Consider the following 14,799-nt stretch of genomic DNA (forward strand, 5'->3'; position numbering starts at 1 on the left):
GATGGGCCAACAATGAACAGGGAGGCATTGCATGTCAGCATCACTTGTCACTTGAGATCATAGTGCACTGACACTTTAGATAACAATAGCTGCTTCTTCACTTCCGTAAAGGCTACTTCTTGGCTACGATACCATTTCCAGGATGGAGGCCAGGTTATGTATTAATTTTCTATAATAATTCACCTACCCAAGGAAGTATCTAAGCTCTGGTACAGAGGTGGGAGCCGGGACACCCTTGATCACCCTCACTTTATCTTCCAAAATGTGTACGTGATCTTGTTAACTTTGTAGCCCAAGTAGGTTACTTGGCGTTCATGGAACATTCGTTTTTCCCCCCTAAAGTGTACACCTGCCTTGGAGAAACATTTAAATGCTATGTCAAGTTGTAGAAATGCTCTTTATTAGTCTTCACTGTTATTAGCACATCATCCAGATAAATAGCCCTTGTAAAGTGTTCTTCATCATCCACTGGAAAATTGCACAGGCTTTTGAAAAGGCGAAGCCCTGATTACAGTCTGTACTTTCGCATGTCAGCAAATGGTACTCAGCAGGCCTTGCTAAGTTGTGGAATTGCTTCTTGGTCAATATGGCCCCTTTGATAGTCCCTAGTCCTTACTGAAAAACTTCTGGGTATTTAATTAGGACTTCACTCAGGCAGCCATTTTCTAATGGAAAAATGTTGAGCCAACTTGGGTGAATATTTTGAACCAATTTCACCCCATCAAGCTTGGGACTTAGCCTTTTACTACAATCAATGGTAACTGAATCAGCTACTTTTCATAAGAGACCAGAACTGAAGTTGTATCCTTAATCTGTAAAGATTCCCTGGTATCGGTTCTTAGTTTAACTGAGGTTTTGTGCAAACTTAAGGGTTGGAATCCAGAGAGAATTTTGTTAAAGGATGGTTCTGAGATCACCGAAACGGCTGTGCCAGTCTCAAACTCCTTTAGAACTGGGTGACTATTTAACCAGACATTTATTTTTACTGCTTCTCATTTGAATGTTGCTAAGAAATATAACTGTTCCCGACCAGATGTAGGTGGATTTCACTCTCCTGGATACTGTCTATGGGTTTTCTTGCTCAATTTAGAACGAGTGGGAATCTTTTGCTGTCTCATATCTGCATATCAGCAGCAACTACAAAGGCTTGCCAGCTTAGATCCTGAAGAAAAGTTTAACCGTTTGGCTGAGGCTTGGTTTTGTTTTGGGGTTTTGCTGTGGACTGACCTAGAGAGGGTCATGAGAGAGCAATGGCACTTCTACAGGGCAGCCCTGCTTAAAGTGATGGTTAGGAGATATTTAGCATGGAATAAGCACACTTGCATTCAATCATATTGGACTCTTCCCTAGGTGTTTTACACCTTTCCGATTTCTAAGTTCATATATTTTATTTTAGTATCGTTTCATTATTAGTGTTAATAATTGTACACTTTTCCACCATATTAGTTTGGCAAAAGAAGCTGTACTGTTTTGGACTGCAAGTATAAAAAACAACGCTTATGCGCTAAATGAATGTCATAGCATATTTTTAAAGGGAAAAACATATTCAAATATTTAAAAAGTGGCACAAAAGTTTTGCTACTGTGACAGTTGAATTACAATTATTTGTTGCCATTAATTTGTCTCTGGCACCATGTCTCACAATTTACAGAAAATGTGAAAAGTTTTGTCGATTTCATCAATTAAGGCAATTATTCTGCTTCCTTGCAGATGGAGTGCGATTGCTGCACCTCACTTAATCACTACACGAATGGAGTTAATAAAAACGCAACACATGGAGGAGGAAGAGCTTTTCCGTAAAATCCAATTATCAGACCAAAGCACTTTGCAGGAGAAGGTTGAAGGATTAGAGGTATTCCACTGTGGCAAGAGAAGAGATAAAATGTGCTGAGTATCTTTTGCTCCTATGACCTGGATGCCAAAGACCAAACTGATCTTTTTAATTTTGCCCATTACAGGATAGATCCACCATCCACCTAAAAACTTGTATGCATTGTGTAACCAGACAGATATCATGTAACATGCTGTCATTACATTCTACATAAATGCCATTCCCAAATGAACCGTCAGTTTTTTTAAAGGGGTTACTGGTATTATCTAAGATTTGAAAAGTATTTTCTATTCCAGAGTCTGCATATTTTCTTGTGAAGTTCCAGTTTCCTCCTTAACGAAACCTAATCATCTAATCAGAGAAGTCTGGCATCAGTGCAACAGTAATAATAACTTGGGTCACTACAGTGCCTTTAATGCTGAAAATTGTCCCAAGATAGGAAGCAACATCAAGCAACGAAAGAGATACTGTTAAAAGCTTTGTCAACAAGTTGGGTTTTAAGGACTGGGAGGTAGTGAAGTATAGGTGAGAAATTGGAAAGCTTAGAGTCTCGGTGGCTAACATCATGGCTTTGAACAGATTTCATCATGCACAAGAAACCAGAGTTAGGGGGAGGCTAGGGAAAGTTACAAAGTTAGGGATAGCACACAAGCTTTTCACAAGCTACTTGACCCTGAACTGATCTTCCAATCCCACATCTTCTCCATGGAAGGCCAACTACTTTCCTCATACCATTACCTATTTCTGCCTTGTCTCATTTCACCAGCTGTTAGAAACTTCACCCCTACTTTTTTTACCTTCATATTTGAGTATTTCAAAACTATCTTCACCAACCTCCCATTTTCTACAACCTATAAACTTAAATGTATCTAAAACACTGCTGCTCATTTCCTAAACTGTATCATCATGTTCAATTTTCAACTTTGTTGACACCCAGTTCACCAACACCTTTTTAAACTGTTTATCTTATGTTTAAATCTGTTCATGGCTTTGTCCCTACTTTTGATGTTCTTTAGTTCCACGGCCATCAGTACCTCTGTGATGCAACCCCCAATTCCCCCAGCCTTCAACTTGCCCTTAGCAGCCATAACTTTAGATGCATAGGGCCTAAGGTGTGGAATTTCTTATCTAAGCTTCTCCAGCCCTCTCCTTAATACAATCACCATGGTCAAACTTTTACTAACCTATCATAATTGTTAAATTATGCATCTGTGAATGCTTTGAGCTGTTTTCCTATGGTACCAGGGCCTTATAACTGCCAACTGTTCATAGAATCGTAGAAACCCTACAGTGTGGAAACAGGCCATATGGCCCAACAAGTCTACACTGACCCTCCGAAGAGTAACCCACCCAGACCCATTCCCCTACCCTATTCCTCTAGATTTACCCCTGACTAATGCACCTACTCTACACATCTCTGAACGCTATGGGCAATTTAGTACGGCCAGTTTGGACTGTGGGAGGAAACTGGAGCACCCAGTGGAAACCCACATAGACACAGGGAGAATGTGCAAGCTCCACAAGTCACCTGAGGCTGGAATTGAACCCAGGTCCCTGGCTCCTATGAGGCAGCAGTGCTAACCACTGAGCCATGGTGCCACCTGTAAGTTGTTTATATAAATTGGCCTGTGTACAGACAAATGTGGATCACACATCTGTAACTGTTCCTTCCATTGAGCATTAATGCTCAGTGTATTGTATCAGTTTAGAGATTTATCTTATTAGGTAGCTCATGCTTACATACAGCTTTTACATTTTAGATGGTGGTAGCTGGATTTTCTGCATATACTGATATGAATCGTGCACATGAAATCGCTAATGAGGTGAGACGAATCCATAAACAATTGGTGGAGTCACAGCATCTAGCACAACTTTATAATAGTAGAGAACGACTCTTCGAAATGCCAGTCACAAATGTGAGTATAGTTTAATCATTAGAGTAAGTCTAATGGATATGATATGAACTCAAATTTGGGGGAGCACCTTATGGTATACCACAGTGATCTGAGATACAATCTCAACTATTCACAATATTTAGTAATGCCTTATATAGAAAACCATATATGTAGGGTTACTGACTAGACTGATTGGGGTGGCATGTGAGTAGGGTAGATGGGAATGTATAACTACAAAATGACATTGATAGATTTATCATGATCACATACCTGACGACCAACTTCATGTTATGGTCACAGATGCAATCATTCAAGTTATGTTATGATGATCTGGTTAGGGACCACTAACTTCTATTTTTAAAGTAGAGAAAAGGTAAGATCCAAGGGAGTTACAAAAGGAATAAGGCTACAAGATCCAAGCTATAACAATAATGTATTATACAAGTTAGAACAGTAATACAATTTGCAATAAAGGTACAACTTATTTCTAACTCTGAGACTTAATGTGTGGAATACAATGATCAAGCATCCCACAGCACAGATCAAATAACATACACTATCAAGACAGATCCCATGGATCCGATTGTCACATAGCTCCATATATTAATGACATGTTAATTAAAATTACCTCTGATGAATTGCCTGAATGACTGCTTCTATTCTAGTTGATTACCCTCCTGATTTGTGTTCCCTTGGATTTTGAAATTGCAGTCCAGTACGTATTCACTGTACTCATATAATCACTGATTTTGAATATATGCAACAGGTTACTGATAGAAGTATCGTGAAACTTCCTTCTCTAAAAAAGATTAAAATTCTTTGTACATTGGCACCACGTGTAGAGAGAAATCAGAGTTAATGTTTCAGGTTGAGTGACCCTTCTTCAGAGAACCCTTCACTTGACTTGAAACATTAATTCTGATTCCTCTCCACAGGTGCTGCCGAACCTGTTCTTCCAGCAATTTCAGTTCTTTCACATTTAAAAAAAAAATTCTTTGTATTTATTTAATCACCTAAATCAATAGTTTATCTTTGTAATGGAAGCATTTAGCAGAAGAAAAAAGGTGTGTATAATTTGACCTCTGTTATTTTTTGTAAACAGTATGAGAGGCTTTACAAAATGGTAAAAGAATTCCAACCCTATCGGGATCTATGGACAACGACATCAGACTGGTTACGCTGGCATGACAGCTGGATGAATGATCCACTGACTACCATTGATGCAGAACAAATTGAGAAGAATGTAATTGAGTCCTATAAAACTCTGCACAGGTGCACCAAATTATTTAAGGATATTCCAGGTAAATCATTGTTTCAATTCCCTTTATAACATATAAATTAATTCTGATAATTCAATTAACTTTTATTGAAAAAATTGATTATCCAAAAATTAAATTGAATATTGCTAAAGAAGCCACATTTTATTAAAGCTTTTCAACTCACACGCATCAGGCCAATGCTCAAGCTACTTAAATCAAAAAGATTTAAGGTAGTTTGAGCATTGGCCTGCTGAGTGTGAGTTGAAAAGCTTCAATAAAATGTGGTTTCTTTAGCAATATTCAATTAAAATCTTTTTGATTTAAGGTATTTATGAAAAAGGACAAAGATGAATCAGAAATAAAAGTTCTGAACTGGGGAAAGCCAATTTTAAATGATAAGACAAGGTCTGGCCAAAGTGAAGTGGGAGCAGGTACTTGCAGGAAAATCATCATCAGAGAAATCAGACACATTCAAAAGGGTATTAATGAAAGGGCAGTGTTAACCTTTTTCCATAAAGATGAAAGGTGGGACCAACAAGTCCAGAGAATCCTGGATGTCAGGGAATGTTCATGATTGGATAAGAAACAAATGGAAGTTTATGGTAGATGCCAAAGGCTAAAAGTAGCAGATGCCCTAGAGGAGTATAGAAAGTGCAGGGAGTTGCTTAAAAAAGAAATGAGGAGGGCAAGGAGGGGTTATGAGAAAACAATACCAGGATACCATTAAGGAAAATCCAAAGGCATTTTTTAAGTATACCAGGGACAAGGAAGTAGCCAAGGAAAGAGTAAGGCCACTCAGAACCAAAATAGTAATCTGTGTGTGGAGCTGGAAGATGTAGATGAGATTTTAAGTGACTACTTTACATTTGTATTGATTGTAGAGAAGGACAATGTAGATATAGAGATCAAGGAGTGAGACGATGATACTTGAATGAAATGACAGCAAGATAGAGGAGGCGTTAGTAATTTTAGTTGTTTTGACAGTGGAGAAATAGCCTTGTTCAGATGAGATATGAGATGTATCCAGGCTGTTCTGGACTAGAGAGGACATTGCAGAGGTTCTGATATTAATTTCTAAATTCTGTCTGGCTACAGGGAGGGTGCCAGTGGTTTGGAGGACAGCTAATGTGGTACCATTATTCAAGAACAATGGTTGGGATAAACCTGGAAACTATAGAGCATTGGGTCTATCATTTGTGGTAGAGAAACTATTATAAAAAAAAAGCTGAGAAACACAATTAATCTCCATTTGGAAAGGAAAGGATTGCTTAAGATTAGTCATTATGGCTTCATACAGGGAAGATCATATTTAACAAATTTGATTGAATTTTTCAAGGAGATGACTAGATGTGTAGATGAGGGTAGTGAAGCTGATGCAGTCTACATGGACTTCTGTAAGGTTTTTGACATGGTCTTGCATAGAAAACTGGTTAAGAAGCTAAGAGTGTCTCATGAGATCCAAGGCAATTTGGTAAATTGGGTTCAAATTTGGCTTAGTTGTGGGAAGCAGAAGGTAATGGTTAAAAGGTGTTTAGTGACTGAACTGTGGTGTACCCACAGAGTTCATTGCTAGATTCCATGTTGTTTGTTGTGAACATGAATAATGTAGACATGAATGTAGGAAATATGATTAGTAAGTTGATGCAAAAATTAGTGGTATGCTGAACACAAAAGCCCTAGACTGCAGGATGATAACAGTCTCAAATGGGTGGAACAGTGGAAAATGGAATGTAAATCTAAAAGTTGAGGTGATGCACTTGGAGAGGAGTAACAAGTCAAGACAGCATACATTAAAAGGTAGAACCCTAGGAAGTACAAAACATCAGATGGACCTTAGTGTGCATATTCATAGATCCTTGAAGGCGGAAGAACAGGTAGATAAGGTGGTTAAGAAAAATCATGGAATATTTTATTATTCAAGGCCTTAACTACAAAATGAGATTATTTTGGTGTTGTATAAAGTTATTTAGGCTACAGCTGGAATACTGTGTGCAGATCTGGTCACCAGACTATAGGAAGCATTTAGCAGAAGAAAAAAGGGGGTAGAAATGATTCACTAGAATATTGTCCGGTCTGGAACAATTCAGCTATGCAGAGAGACTAGCACCACTAATCCAGAATCTGGTTTCCAGCATCTGCCGTCATTGTTTTTACCCCAGAGAGACTAGATAGGCTGGGGTTGTTTCCTTTAGAGTTAAAAAACTGGAGGAGCAATCTGATTGAAGTTCTGAGAGGCATAGACAGGCTGGATGGGGAGAAATGCTTCCACTTAGTAGAAGAGTCAGTACTCACAGAGCACAGATTTATGGTAAGAGCAAGGAGGTTTTGAGGATATTTGAAAAAAAAACTTCACCCAGAAGGTTACAGGTATTTAGAACTCCCCATTGCCTAAAACAGCCATAAAAATGGGAACCCTGAAAACATTTAAGAACATTTGAAACACCATAGCATGCATGACTACAGACTAAATGCTGGGAAGTATGATTAAAAAGGATGGTTATTTGATGACTGGCATGGACACGAAGGGCTGACGCTTCTTTCCATGCAGAAAAACTCTATAACTCTACTTAATAATTATTTTTTTAAAAACCTGGCTGGAATAACTGATAGTGAAATGTCAATAGCCTGCATTTGTATGAACTTCCAGAAAGAATTTCATAAAGTCCAAAGTTGTTAACCAAAGTTGACAGAAAAATAAATGATATTATTAGCTGTAAGGGCTGAAGCACAAAATTACAAAGTGATATATACAAAGAGGTATTGAAAAGTGTGCCCAATGGATTTCAGAGTATAGAAATATGCAGTTATCCACATTGGATTAAACAGGATACTTTTTCAGTGGTAAAGGGTAAAATTAGTGGAGATGCAAATAATTTGTTAGTCTAGGTCCATAGAACATTAAAATATAATGAGCAAGTACAGAAAATAATCAAAAAGGCTAATGCAATGGTAGACTTTTGAGGCCTAGAACTAAAGGAGAAGAAGTCATACTTCAGTATACAAAGCTGCTTCCTCAATAACCTTCCCTCCATCATAAGAAGTGGAGATGTCCACCAATGAGTACACAATATTCAGCCCCATTTGTGACTCCTCAGAAACAGAAGCAGTCCATGTCCAAGTATAGTAAAACCTGAACAGCATCCAGGCTTGGGCTGAGAAGTGGTAAGCCACATTTGTGCCACACAAATGTCAGGTACTGATCATCTTCAATAAGAGACAGTCTAACCACCATCCTTTAATATCCAATGGCTTTACCATCACTGAATCCTCACTATCAACATCCTGGGCATTACCATTGACTAGAAATTCAACTGGACTAGTCACATAAATACAATGGCTACAAGAACAGATCAGAGGCTAGGAATACTGCACCTTCCAACTCCCTAAAGCCTGTCTACAATCTACAAGGCACAAGTCAGGAATGTGATGGAATACTCACTTAACTGGATGAGTGCAATTCCAATAACATTCAAGAAGCTTTACACCACCCAGGTCAAAGCAGCTCATTTCAATGGCACCACATGCACAAATATCTACTCCCTCCAATGCAAAATGCACTGAAGAAACTCACCAAAGATCCATTGATATCCATTCCAAACTCAAGATCATTACTATCTAGAACAATGGCAGCAGATACAGGGGAACACCGCCATGTCCTGCAAGTTCTCCTACAAGCCAAGATTTGGATACGCCTGTATTGGCTAGGGTGTAAAAATTAAAAATTACACAGCACCAGGTTATAGTCCGAAAGCTAGTGCTGTCAAATAAACATGTTGGACTATAATCTGGTGTTGTGTGATTTTTAACTTTAAAATCCTGAAATCACCTCCCTAATGGCATTGTAGGTCTGTCTACAGAAAATGGACTATGACAGTTCAAGCAGTCAGCTCATCACCACCTTCTCAAGGGCAAATAATGATGTGCAATAAATGCAATGCTCACATTACACGTATGAATAAGAAAATCTCCATCCAAATTAATGCTGTTACTTGATCTTGCAAGCAAAGATAATTTCTTATCACTAGGCATTACTTTCAAGGTTGTTGTCCATCACCAACATTGTACGCTGTTCTCTGTTCTGGCTGTCAGTTTGAAATGTCAAGTGCACAAGTATATTTAGTTCCCAATCTTGGTTTCTGTAATTGATTAAACTTACTGATTACTTTTTGTTCTCATTTTGTTCTCTTGGTATCTTGGTATGAGTGCTTCATTCATTCAAATTCTGAGCCTTTCATTTTAATTTTTCTTTTGCCTGACTATTTTCTGCTTATTTCTTGCATTTCTTGCTGCACTTTACCACTTTGCTTTATTCCCTCTACTTTTACATTTCAATTTCTAAATTTTGCCTCCCCTGATACCTCCTTCCCAATCTTTTATTTTAAAGCCCTTTCTTCTGTCTGAGCTATTCAATTCACCAGGACACTAATTAGAATTCAGTTTAGATTGAATCACCAAACTAAACAGCTTTCTTTTCCCCAGATACTCCATGAAATGAAACATCTTCCTTTACTCTTTGACTCAAATTGTTATTCTGCGCACATACAAAACTGATAGCATTGGTATGTCTTCCTGGAACAATTGTAGTTGGCTAAAATCCCTTTGTATTAAATGGTGGGAACATTCTAAGAAAATCCTCTTTGGAAACACTGCTGTAACACATGAAAATGACTTTCAGTTCACACACTTTGCTGTTGCCTCTCAGTAAGTCTTAAACTCTTGCTCATTGAATTTTAAAAAATGCACTAGTCTTCTTCCACTTGCAAACTGGGCCATATGACCTTTTTCCAGTCCTATGACTCTATTTGAGTTCCCTGCTCCTTGCACACTGTTGCTAGCATACCCGATGCCTTTTTCTTAGCAAAGTGGCCTTTGTTTAAAAGTTCAAGACATATTTGTTGTACTCCCATGATTATTTTATTAAATGGGATGTCATTCAAGGAGCATTTAAACTTTCAATAAGTAACAATATAAACCACAGTAGATGATGGATTTTCTGTTGCTTTATCTTTTTAGCCTCACCCACAATATTAAGAAATCCGTGAAACATTGTAACCCTTGCAGTCTGACATTCATTCACTATTTACAGGCCTTGCAGAAGTTGCAATAAAAATCCGATCAATGGTTGAAGACTTTAAGCCACATATTCCACTGATTCAAGCACTGCGGAATCCTGGCATGCGAAACAGACACTGGGATATGATATCAGAACAAATCCAAATAACTGTTAAACCTAAGGCTAACCTAACATTTTCCCGGTGTTTGGACATGAATCTTCAAGATCATGTAGAGACTATTTCTAAGGTGGCAGAAGTAGCTGGAAAGGAGTATGCCATAGAACAGGTAGGTATTTCAAAAATCATTTTGATACTTTATACAGAATAAAAATTGGAAAAACTGCAGATTCTGTAAATCAGAAACGAAAATAGAGATTGCTGGACAAGCTCAGCAAGTATGGCAGTATCTGTGGAGAGAAAGCAGAGTTAACATTTCGGGTCGAGTGTTCAGAACTGTTTTGAGGAAGGGTCATGGCTGGAAATTTGTGTACAGTTCTGATCACCACATCACAGGAAGGGCATAATTTCTGTAAAAAAATTACAGAGAAGATTTAAACGGGCTTGAAAAAATTGCAGGTGTGAAAGAAAATTGAATACATTAATGTTTTTTGCCTGAGAACAGAGGAGACTGAGTGGTGTTTTAACTGAGATATATAAAAAAGTGAGGGATATAAACAAAGTAGTCAGGGAAGCATTTTTCCCCCAGCAGATAGATCAATTCTTGAGGGCACAGTTTTAAGGTGGTTAAGATGATTAGAGTGGACCCGAGGGAAAATGTTTTGGTGGGTGTCTGGAGTTTGCTGCCCAGTTTTGTGGCTGAAGCAGAAATCCTAAACTTATTTTAAAAAAAGGATCAAGTGCTGGTAAATCAGATTATAATGGGTGGATAATTTATTCAGGAGGAAGTGAGGACTGCAGGTGCTGGAGATCGCAGTCAAAAGGTGTGGCACTGGAAAAATACAGCAGGTCAGGCAGCATCCGAGGAGCAGGAGAGTCGACGTTTCAGGCACAAGCCCTTCTTCAGGCTAATTTATTCAGCTGGTGAAAACACAATGGGCTAAATGGCCTCTTTTTATATTATAACTTTTCTATATTTTTGGCAGTTTCTCAGATTGTCACCATATACTACATGGAAAAGATGGTGGTGTTGTGCAAAAGGCAGAATATTAAATAGTTTCCACTAAGAGACATAGGGAGGAATCCAATAGGATTCTGAGCATTGTGGGTTTTGGAAAGCATATAGTATAGTAATTTATTGTTACATGTATTTATGAAAGTACAGTAAAATCTGCTTAAATTGCCATAATTAATCTGGAGCCATTTTATTTACATAAATTATTAAAAAAGAAATAATGCATACAAAGTTAATACAAATTTCATTTTTTTGTTCCAACCGTGACTTCTTAATTTCACAAGTGGCTATGGTATGCCACTTTACTACACGGCCTCTAAAGCTACCCCTGAGGCTGCAACAGCAAGGAGGAAGAATGCTGAACCTCTTTGAAACATATAAAATTCTGACGGGGCTGGATAGTCTTAATGCTGGGATGATGTTTCTCTGACCAAGGGGCCCAAGATAGGTGGTCATGGTCTCAGGATATACCTTTAATCATTTTCAACTGAGATGAAGAGAAATGTCTTCACTCAGAGGATGGTGAATCTGTAGAACTTTACCACAGAGTACTATGTAAGCCAAGTCACTGGATATATTTAAGAAAGAAAGAAATTTTTAGAGGCAAAAGGTGTTAGGAGGCACAGGGAGAGAGCGAAAATATAGCATTGAGATAAAGGATCAGCCATGATCATATTGAACAACAGAGTGGGATAAATGGGCTGAATGGCCTACTCCTTTTCCTGTTTTCTACATTTCTTTGCAAATAAAGTGATCTCTCACTATTAATGTTGATATCTTCTTATTCATAGGCCCTTGATAAGATGGAGGGTGAGTGGGAAGATATTAATTTTGATGTCATGCCATACAAAGAAACTGGAACATATATTTTGAAAAGTCCAGATGAAGCCTCTCAGTTACTGGATGATCATATTGTCATGACACAGAGCATGTCTTTCTCACCCTTCAAGAAGGCATATGAGGCAAGGATCAGCAGTTGGGAAAACAAACTGCGCATGACACAGGTGAGCAAGAATTTTTAGGCATGTCATTTAATTTCAGTTTCACATATCAATCAACCTATAAATCATAAATAATGGAAATAAAATGCTGGTAAACTGGTCTTCTAAACCCTATAAGAAATAAAGTATTAGATTTAATCTGGCCTTTCCATAGGATCTAGTCAAATTAATTCACTTGAATGAAATAAGCAGTCGTATTTGTCATTAGCATTAGTAAGGATTCACTATATTTGTGTTTCATGTTGTTTCAGGATGTCCTGGATGAGTGGCTGCTGTGTCAGAGATCCTGGCTTTACCTAGAACCTATCTTCAGTTCTGAGGACATTAACAGACAATTGCCAGTGGAAAGTAAACGTTACCATACCATGGAGCGGTTATGGATAACTATCATGAGAAATGTAAATGAAAACAGAAAGGTATTGTTGCTATCATGCTATTTTTAACAGAATGAACATCTTTCAAGAATCTTTTTTGTATTCACTATTTCATTGGCTTCCTGCACCATGCATCTAGTTAAGAACGCTAATAAGTGTCCTGTTTGATTGTGGAACCAACTGGCTCTTCATTCTAATGGAAATACCTAGAACATCGCATCTTACAAAACATTACCTTTCAATTCATTTGGAGACTTGCATGCATCATCCCTATTTCCCACTTACTACCAGAATATTTGTTTTCTAATCCTGCGACATAGCCTGAGTTTCCCTATATTTATTTCCATGCATGTTTTGGCTGCCACTCCTGACTTAAACCCACTTCTATTTCAAATTTTTCTTTTCTCCAACATTTTAAAAATCTCTTTTCACCTTACACCTTCCAGATTCCTCTCTTCCGTTATCAAAGCTCCTTTTATTTCTCTCACATACCTACCCCACCTCTTTAGCTCCCTTCAAACTTCCTATTCTTTTGCCACCACCTCAGGGTTGTCTCACTCGTAAATAAGCCTGTAGCTGCTCTTTGCTTTCCTTGGCATATTACAAAGTGCCTGTTATTGCCTCCTTATGAGCTGTACCCCAACTGCCCCATCATATTTTTACATTAACCTTCCCACTCAACAATCCCTCCATGGCTTAACCTTTGTGCTTCTTTCCTATCCCATTCACCCTTCTCAGTGCTAGCCCCTTGACTCTGCCAGTGGACCAGCTCTCTCTGCCCCTCTCCACAACTCCCTCCAGAATATACATTCAATTGTGAAGAAGACCTTTGGCATCCTGGAACTTATTGTGGCTGACCACATTGAGATCAACCTGATTGAAGATTAATAACATCTTCTCCCTAAATGAAGCATCTCTGACTGGCTGTATCTTCTACCACATGCCCCATCAAAACTATTTGGATGGTGTTCTCATTCTTTACAAACCATACCTTGGTCTGTCTCCTATTTTTCTTTCAAAGGGACACTTTCTCCTCCTTTTGACATCTCATGTTATTTCACCCTCCTCACCTGTTATTTAAATCCTTGTTCTCTACTTCCTTTCCAGCACCCTGGCAAATTTCACCTTAGTATACCTCTCTCCTTTCCTCCCTCAGCTCTTGCACTGAGCATTGTCTTATCCTAAATTAATTCAACTTCCATCTCAACTCATCATGTCTATTTCTTCTGAGTTTATGTGCCTCTATTCTTAGCCACCTCCCGATCTTGCCATTTCACTCACAACTTTCCTTGTGTCAATCCAAAATCACTTGCATTTATCTCTCAACCCTTTTTTCTTCCCTGTCTGGTTCTCAAACTAAAATCTCTCCACATTCACTAGTGTCACCCAAGTGTTTGTCCTCTGTTCACTGTGACAGTCTGCTGTTGTTAATCTTCTCAAGACCCTCCTTACAACTAGTGTTTTCTTTCACCCTGGCCATTTCCCTGGTTTGGCCCTTAACTCTTCTTCCTTAAGATTAAGGGATACAGATATATATGGTTAATGTTTATGGTGGACAGTTCTTTTAGTAGTTCATCATCAGTTCTGGCTAGACCACGCAAAGGTTGATTAGATCCTATTCTCTACTGCTAAGACCCTAATGTCCAAATCCCACCATAAGACCTTGGTGACTAATCTCCCCTTTTCTCACCGTAACCCACTGCAGTATTACAACACTCTTTCAATTTTGATATCTTGAATTTCTCTCTCTTAAAGGTACCACCACTGGTAACCATATCTTCAGATGAGTAGGCCTTAAACACTGGAATTTTCTTCATAAGTTTCTCCACCTTTCTTTCCTCCTATAAGCATTTCCTTTAAACCTATCTCTTTGACCCAGCTTTTGACCATCCATCCACTATCTTATTATGTGCTTACTGGCAACATTTGTCACATAATGCCACTGTGAAATGCCTTAGTAACTTTTGGTACTTGAAAGGTATTTTAAAAATCTGAATTGATGTTGTGGGGTGAAGATTCTGGAATTAATTTCTGGAATTAATGAAAAGATTGTAGACAGGAGCCAGAGCCTATTCAATACATAAATTAAAAAGCATTGAACTTAGATCAAATGTACTGAATATCTCCCATCAAGTAACAACATTGTAATAGGCTGTGAAAATAATGTCAATCAAGACATTGCATATACATGCCAATGGCTCTGCCGTGCTGTTGTTATGCAAAAGAGGCCACATCTGATGAAACCTCTTCAAC

At 38.3% G+C, this 14,799-nt stretch overlaps 1 protein-coding gene across 1 annotated transcript in view; it reads left to right on the forward strand.

Annotated features, from left to right (window-relative positions):
• Positions 1-14,799, forward strand: part of dnah1 (dynein, axonemal, heavy chain 1) — a 425,483-nt gene that overhangs the window by 125,123 nt on the left and 285,561 nt on the right. The window contains exons 18-23 of the mRNA XM_072582714.1: positions 1,711-1,852; positions 3,592-3,747; positions 4,829-5,027; positions 10,072-10,325; positions 11,963-12,175; positions 12,424-12,588. Of these exons, the coding sequence (XP_072438815.1) occupies positions 1,711-1,852; positions 3,592-3,747; positions 4,829-5,027; positions 10,072-10,325; positions 11,963-12,175; positions 12,424-12,588 (1,129 nt within the window). The remainder of the gene's footprint in view (positions 1-1,710; positions 1,853-3,591; positions 3,748-4,828; positions 5,028-10,071; positions 10,326-11,962; positions 12,176-12,423; positions 12,589-14,799) is intronic.

Source organism: Chiloscyllium punctatum, chromosome 12 (assembly GCF_047496795.1).
Source record: "Chiloscyllium punctatum isolate Juve2018m chromosome 12, sChiPun1.3, whole genome shotgun sequence".
In the NCBI taxonomy this organism is placed as follows: domain Eukaryota; kingdom Metazoa; phylum Chordata; class Chondrichthyes; order Orectolobiformes; family Hemiscylliidae; genus Chiloscyllium; species Chiloscyllium punctatum.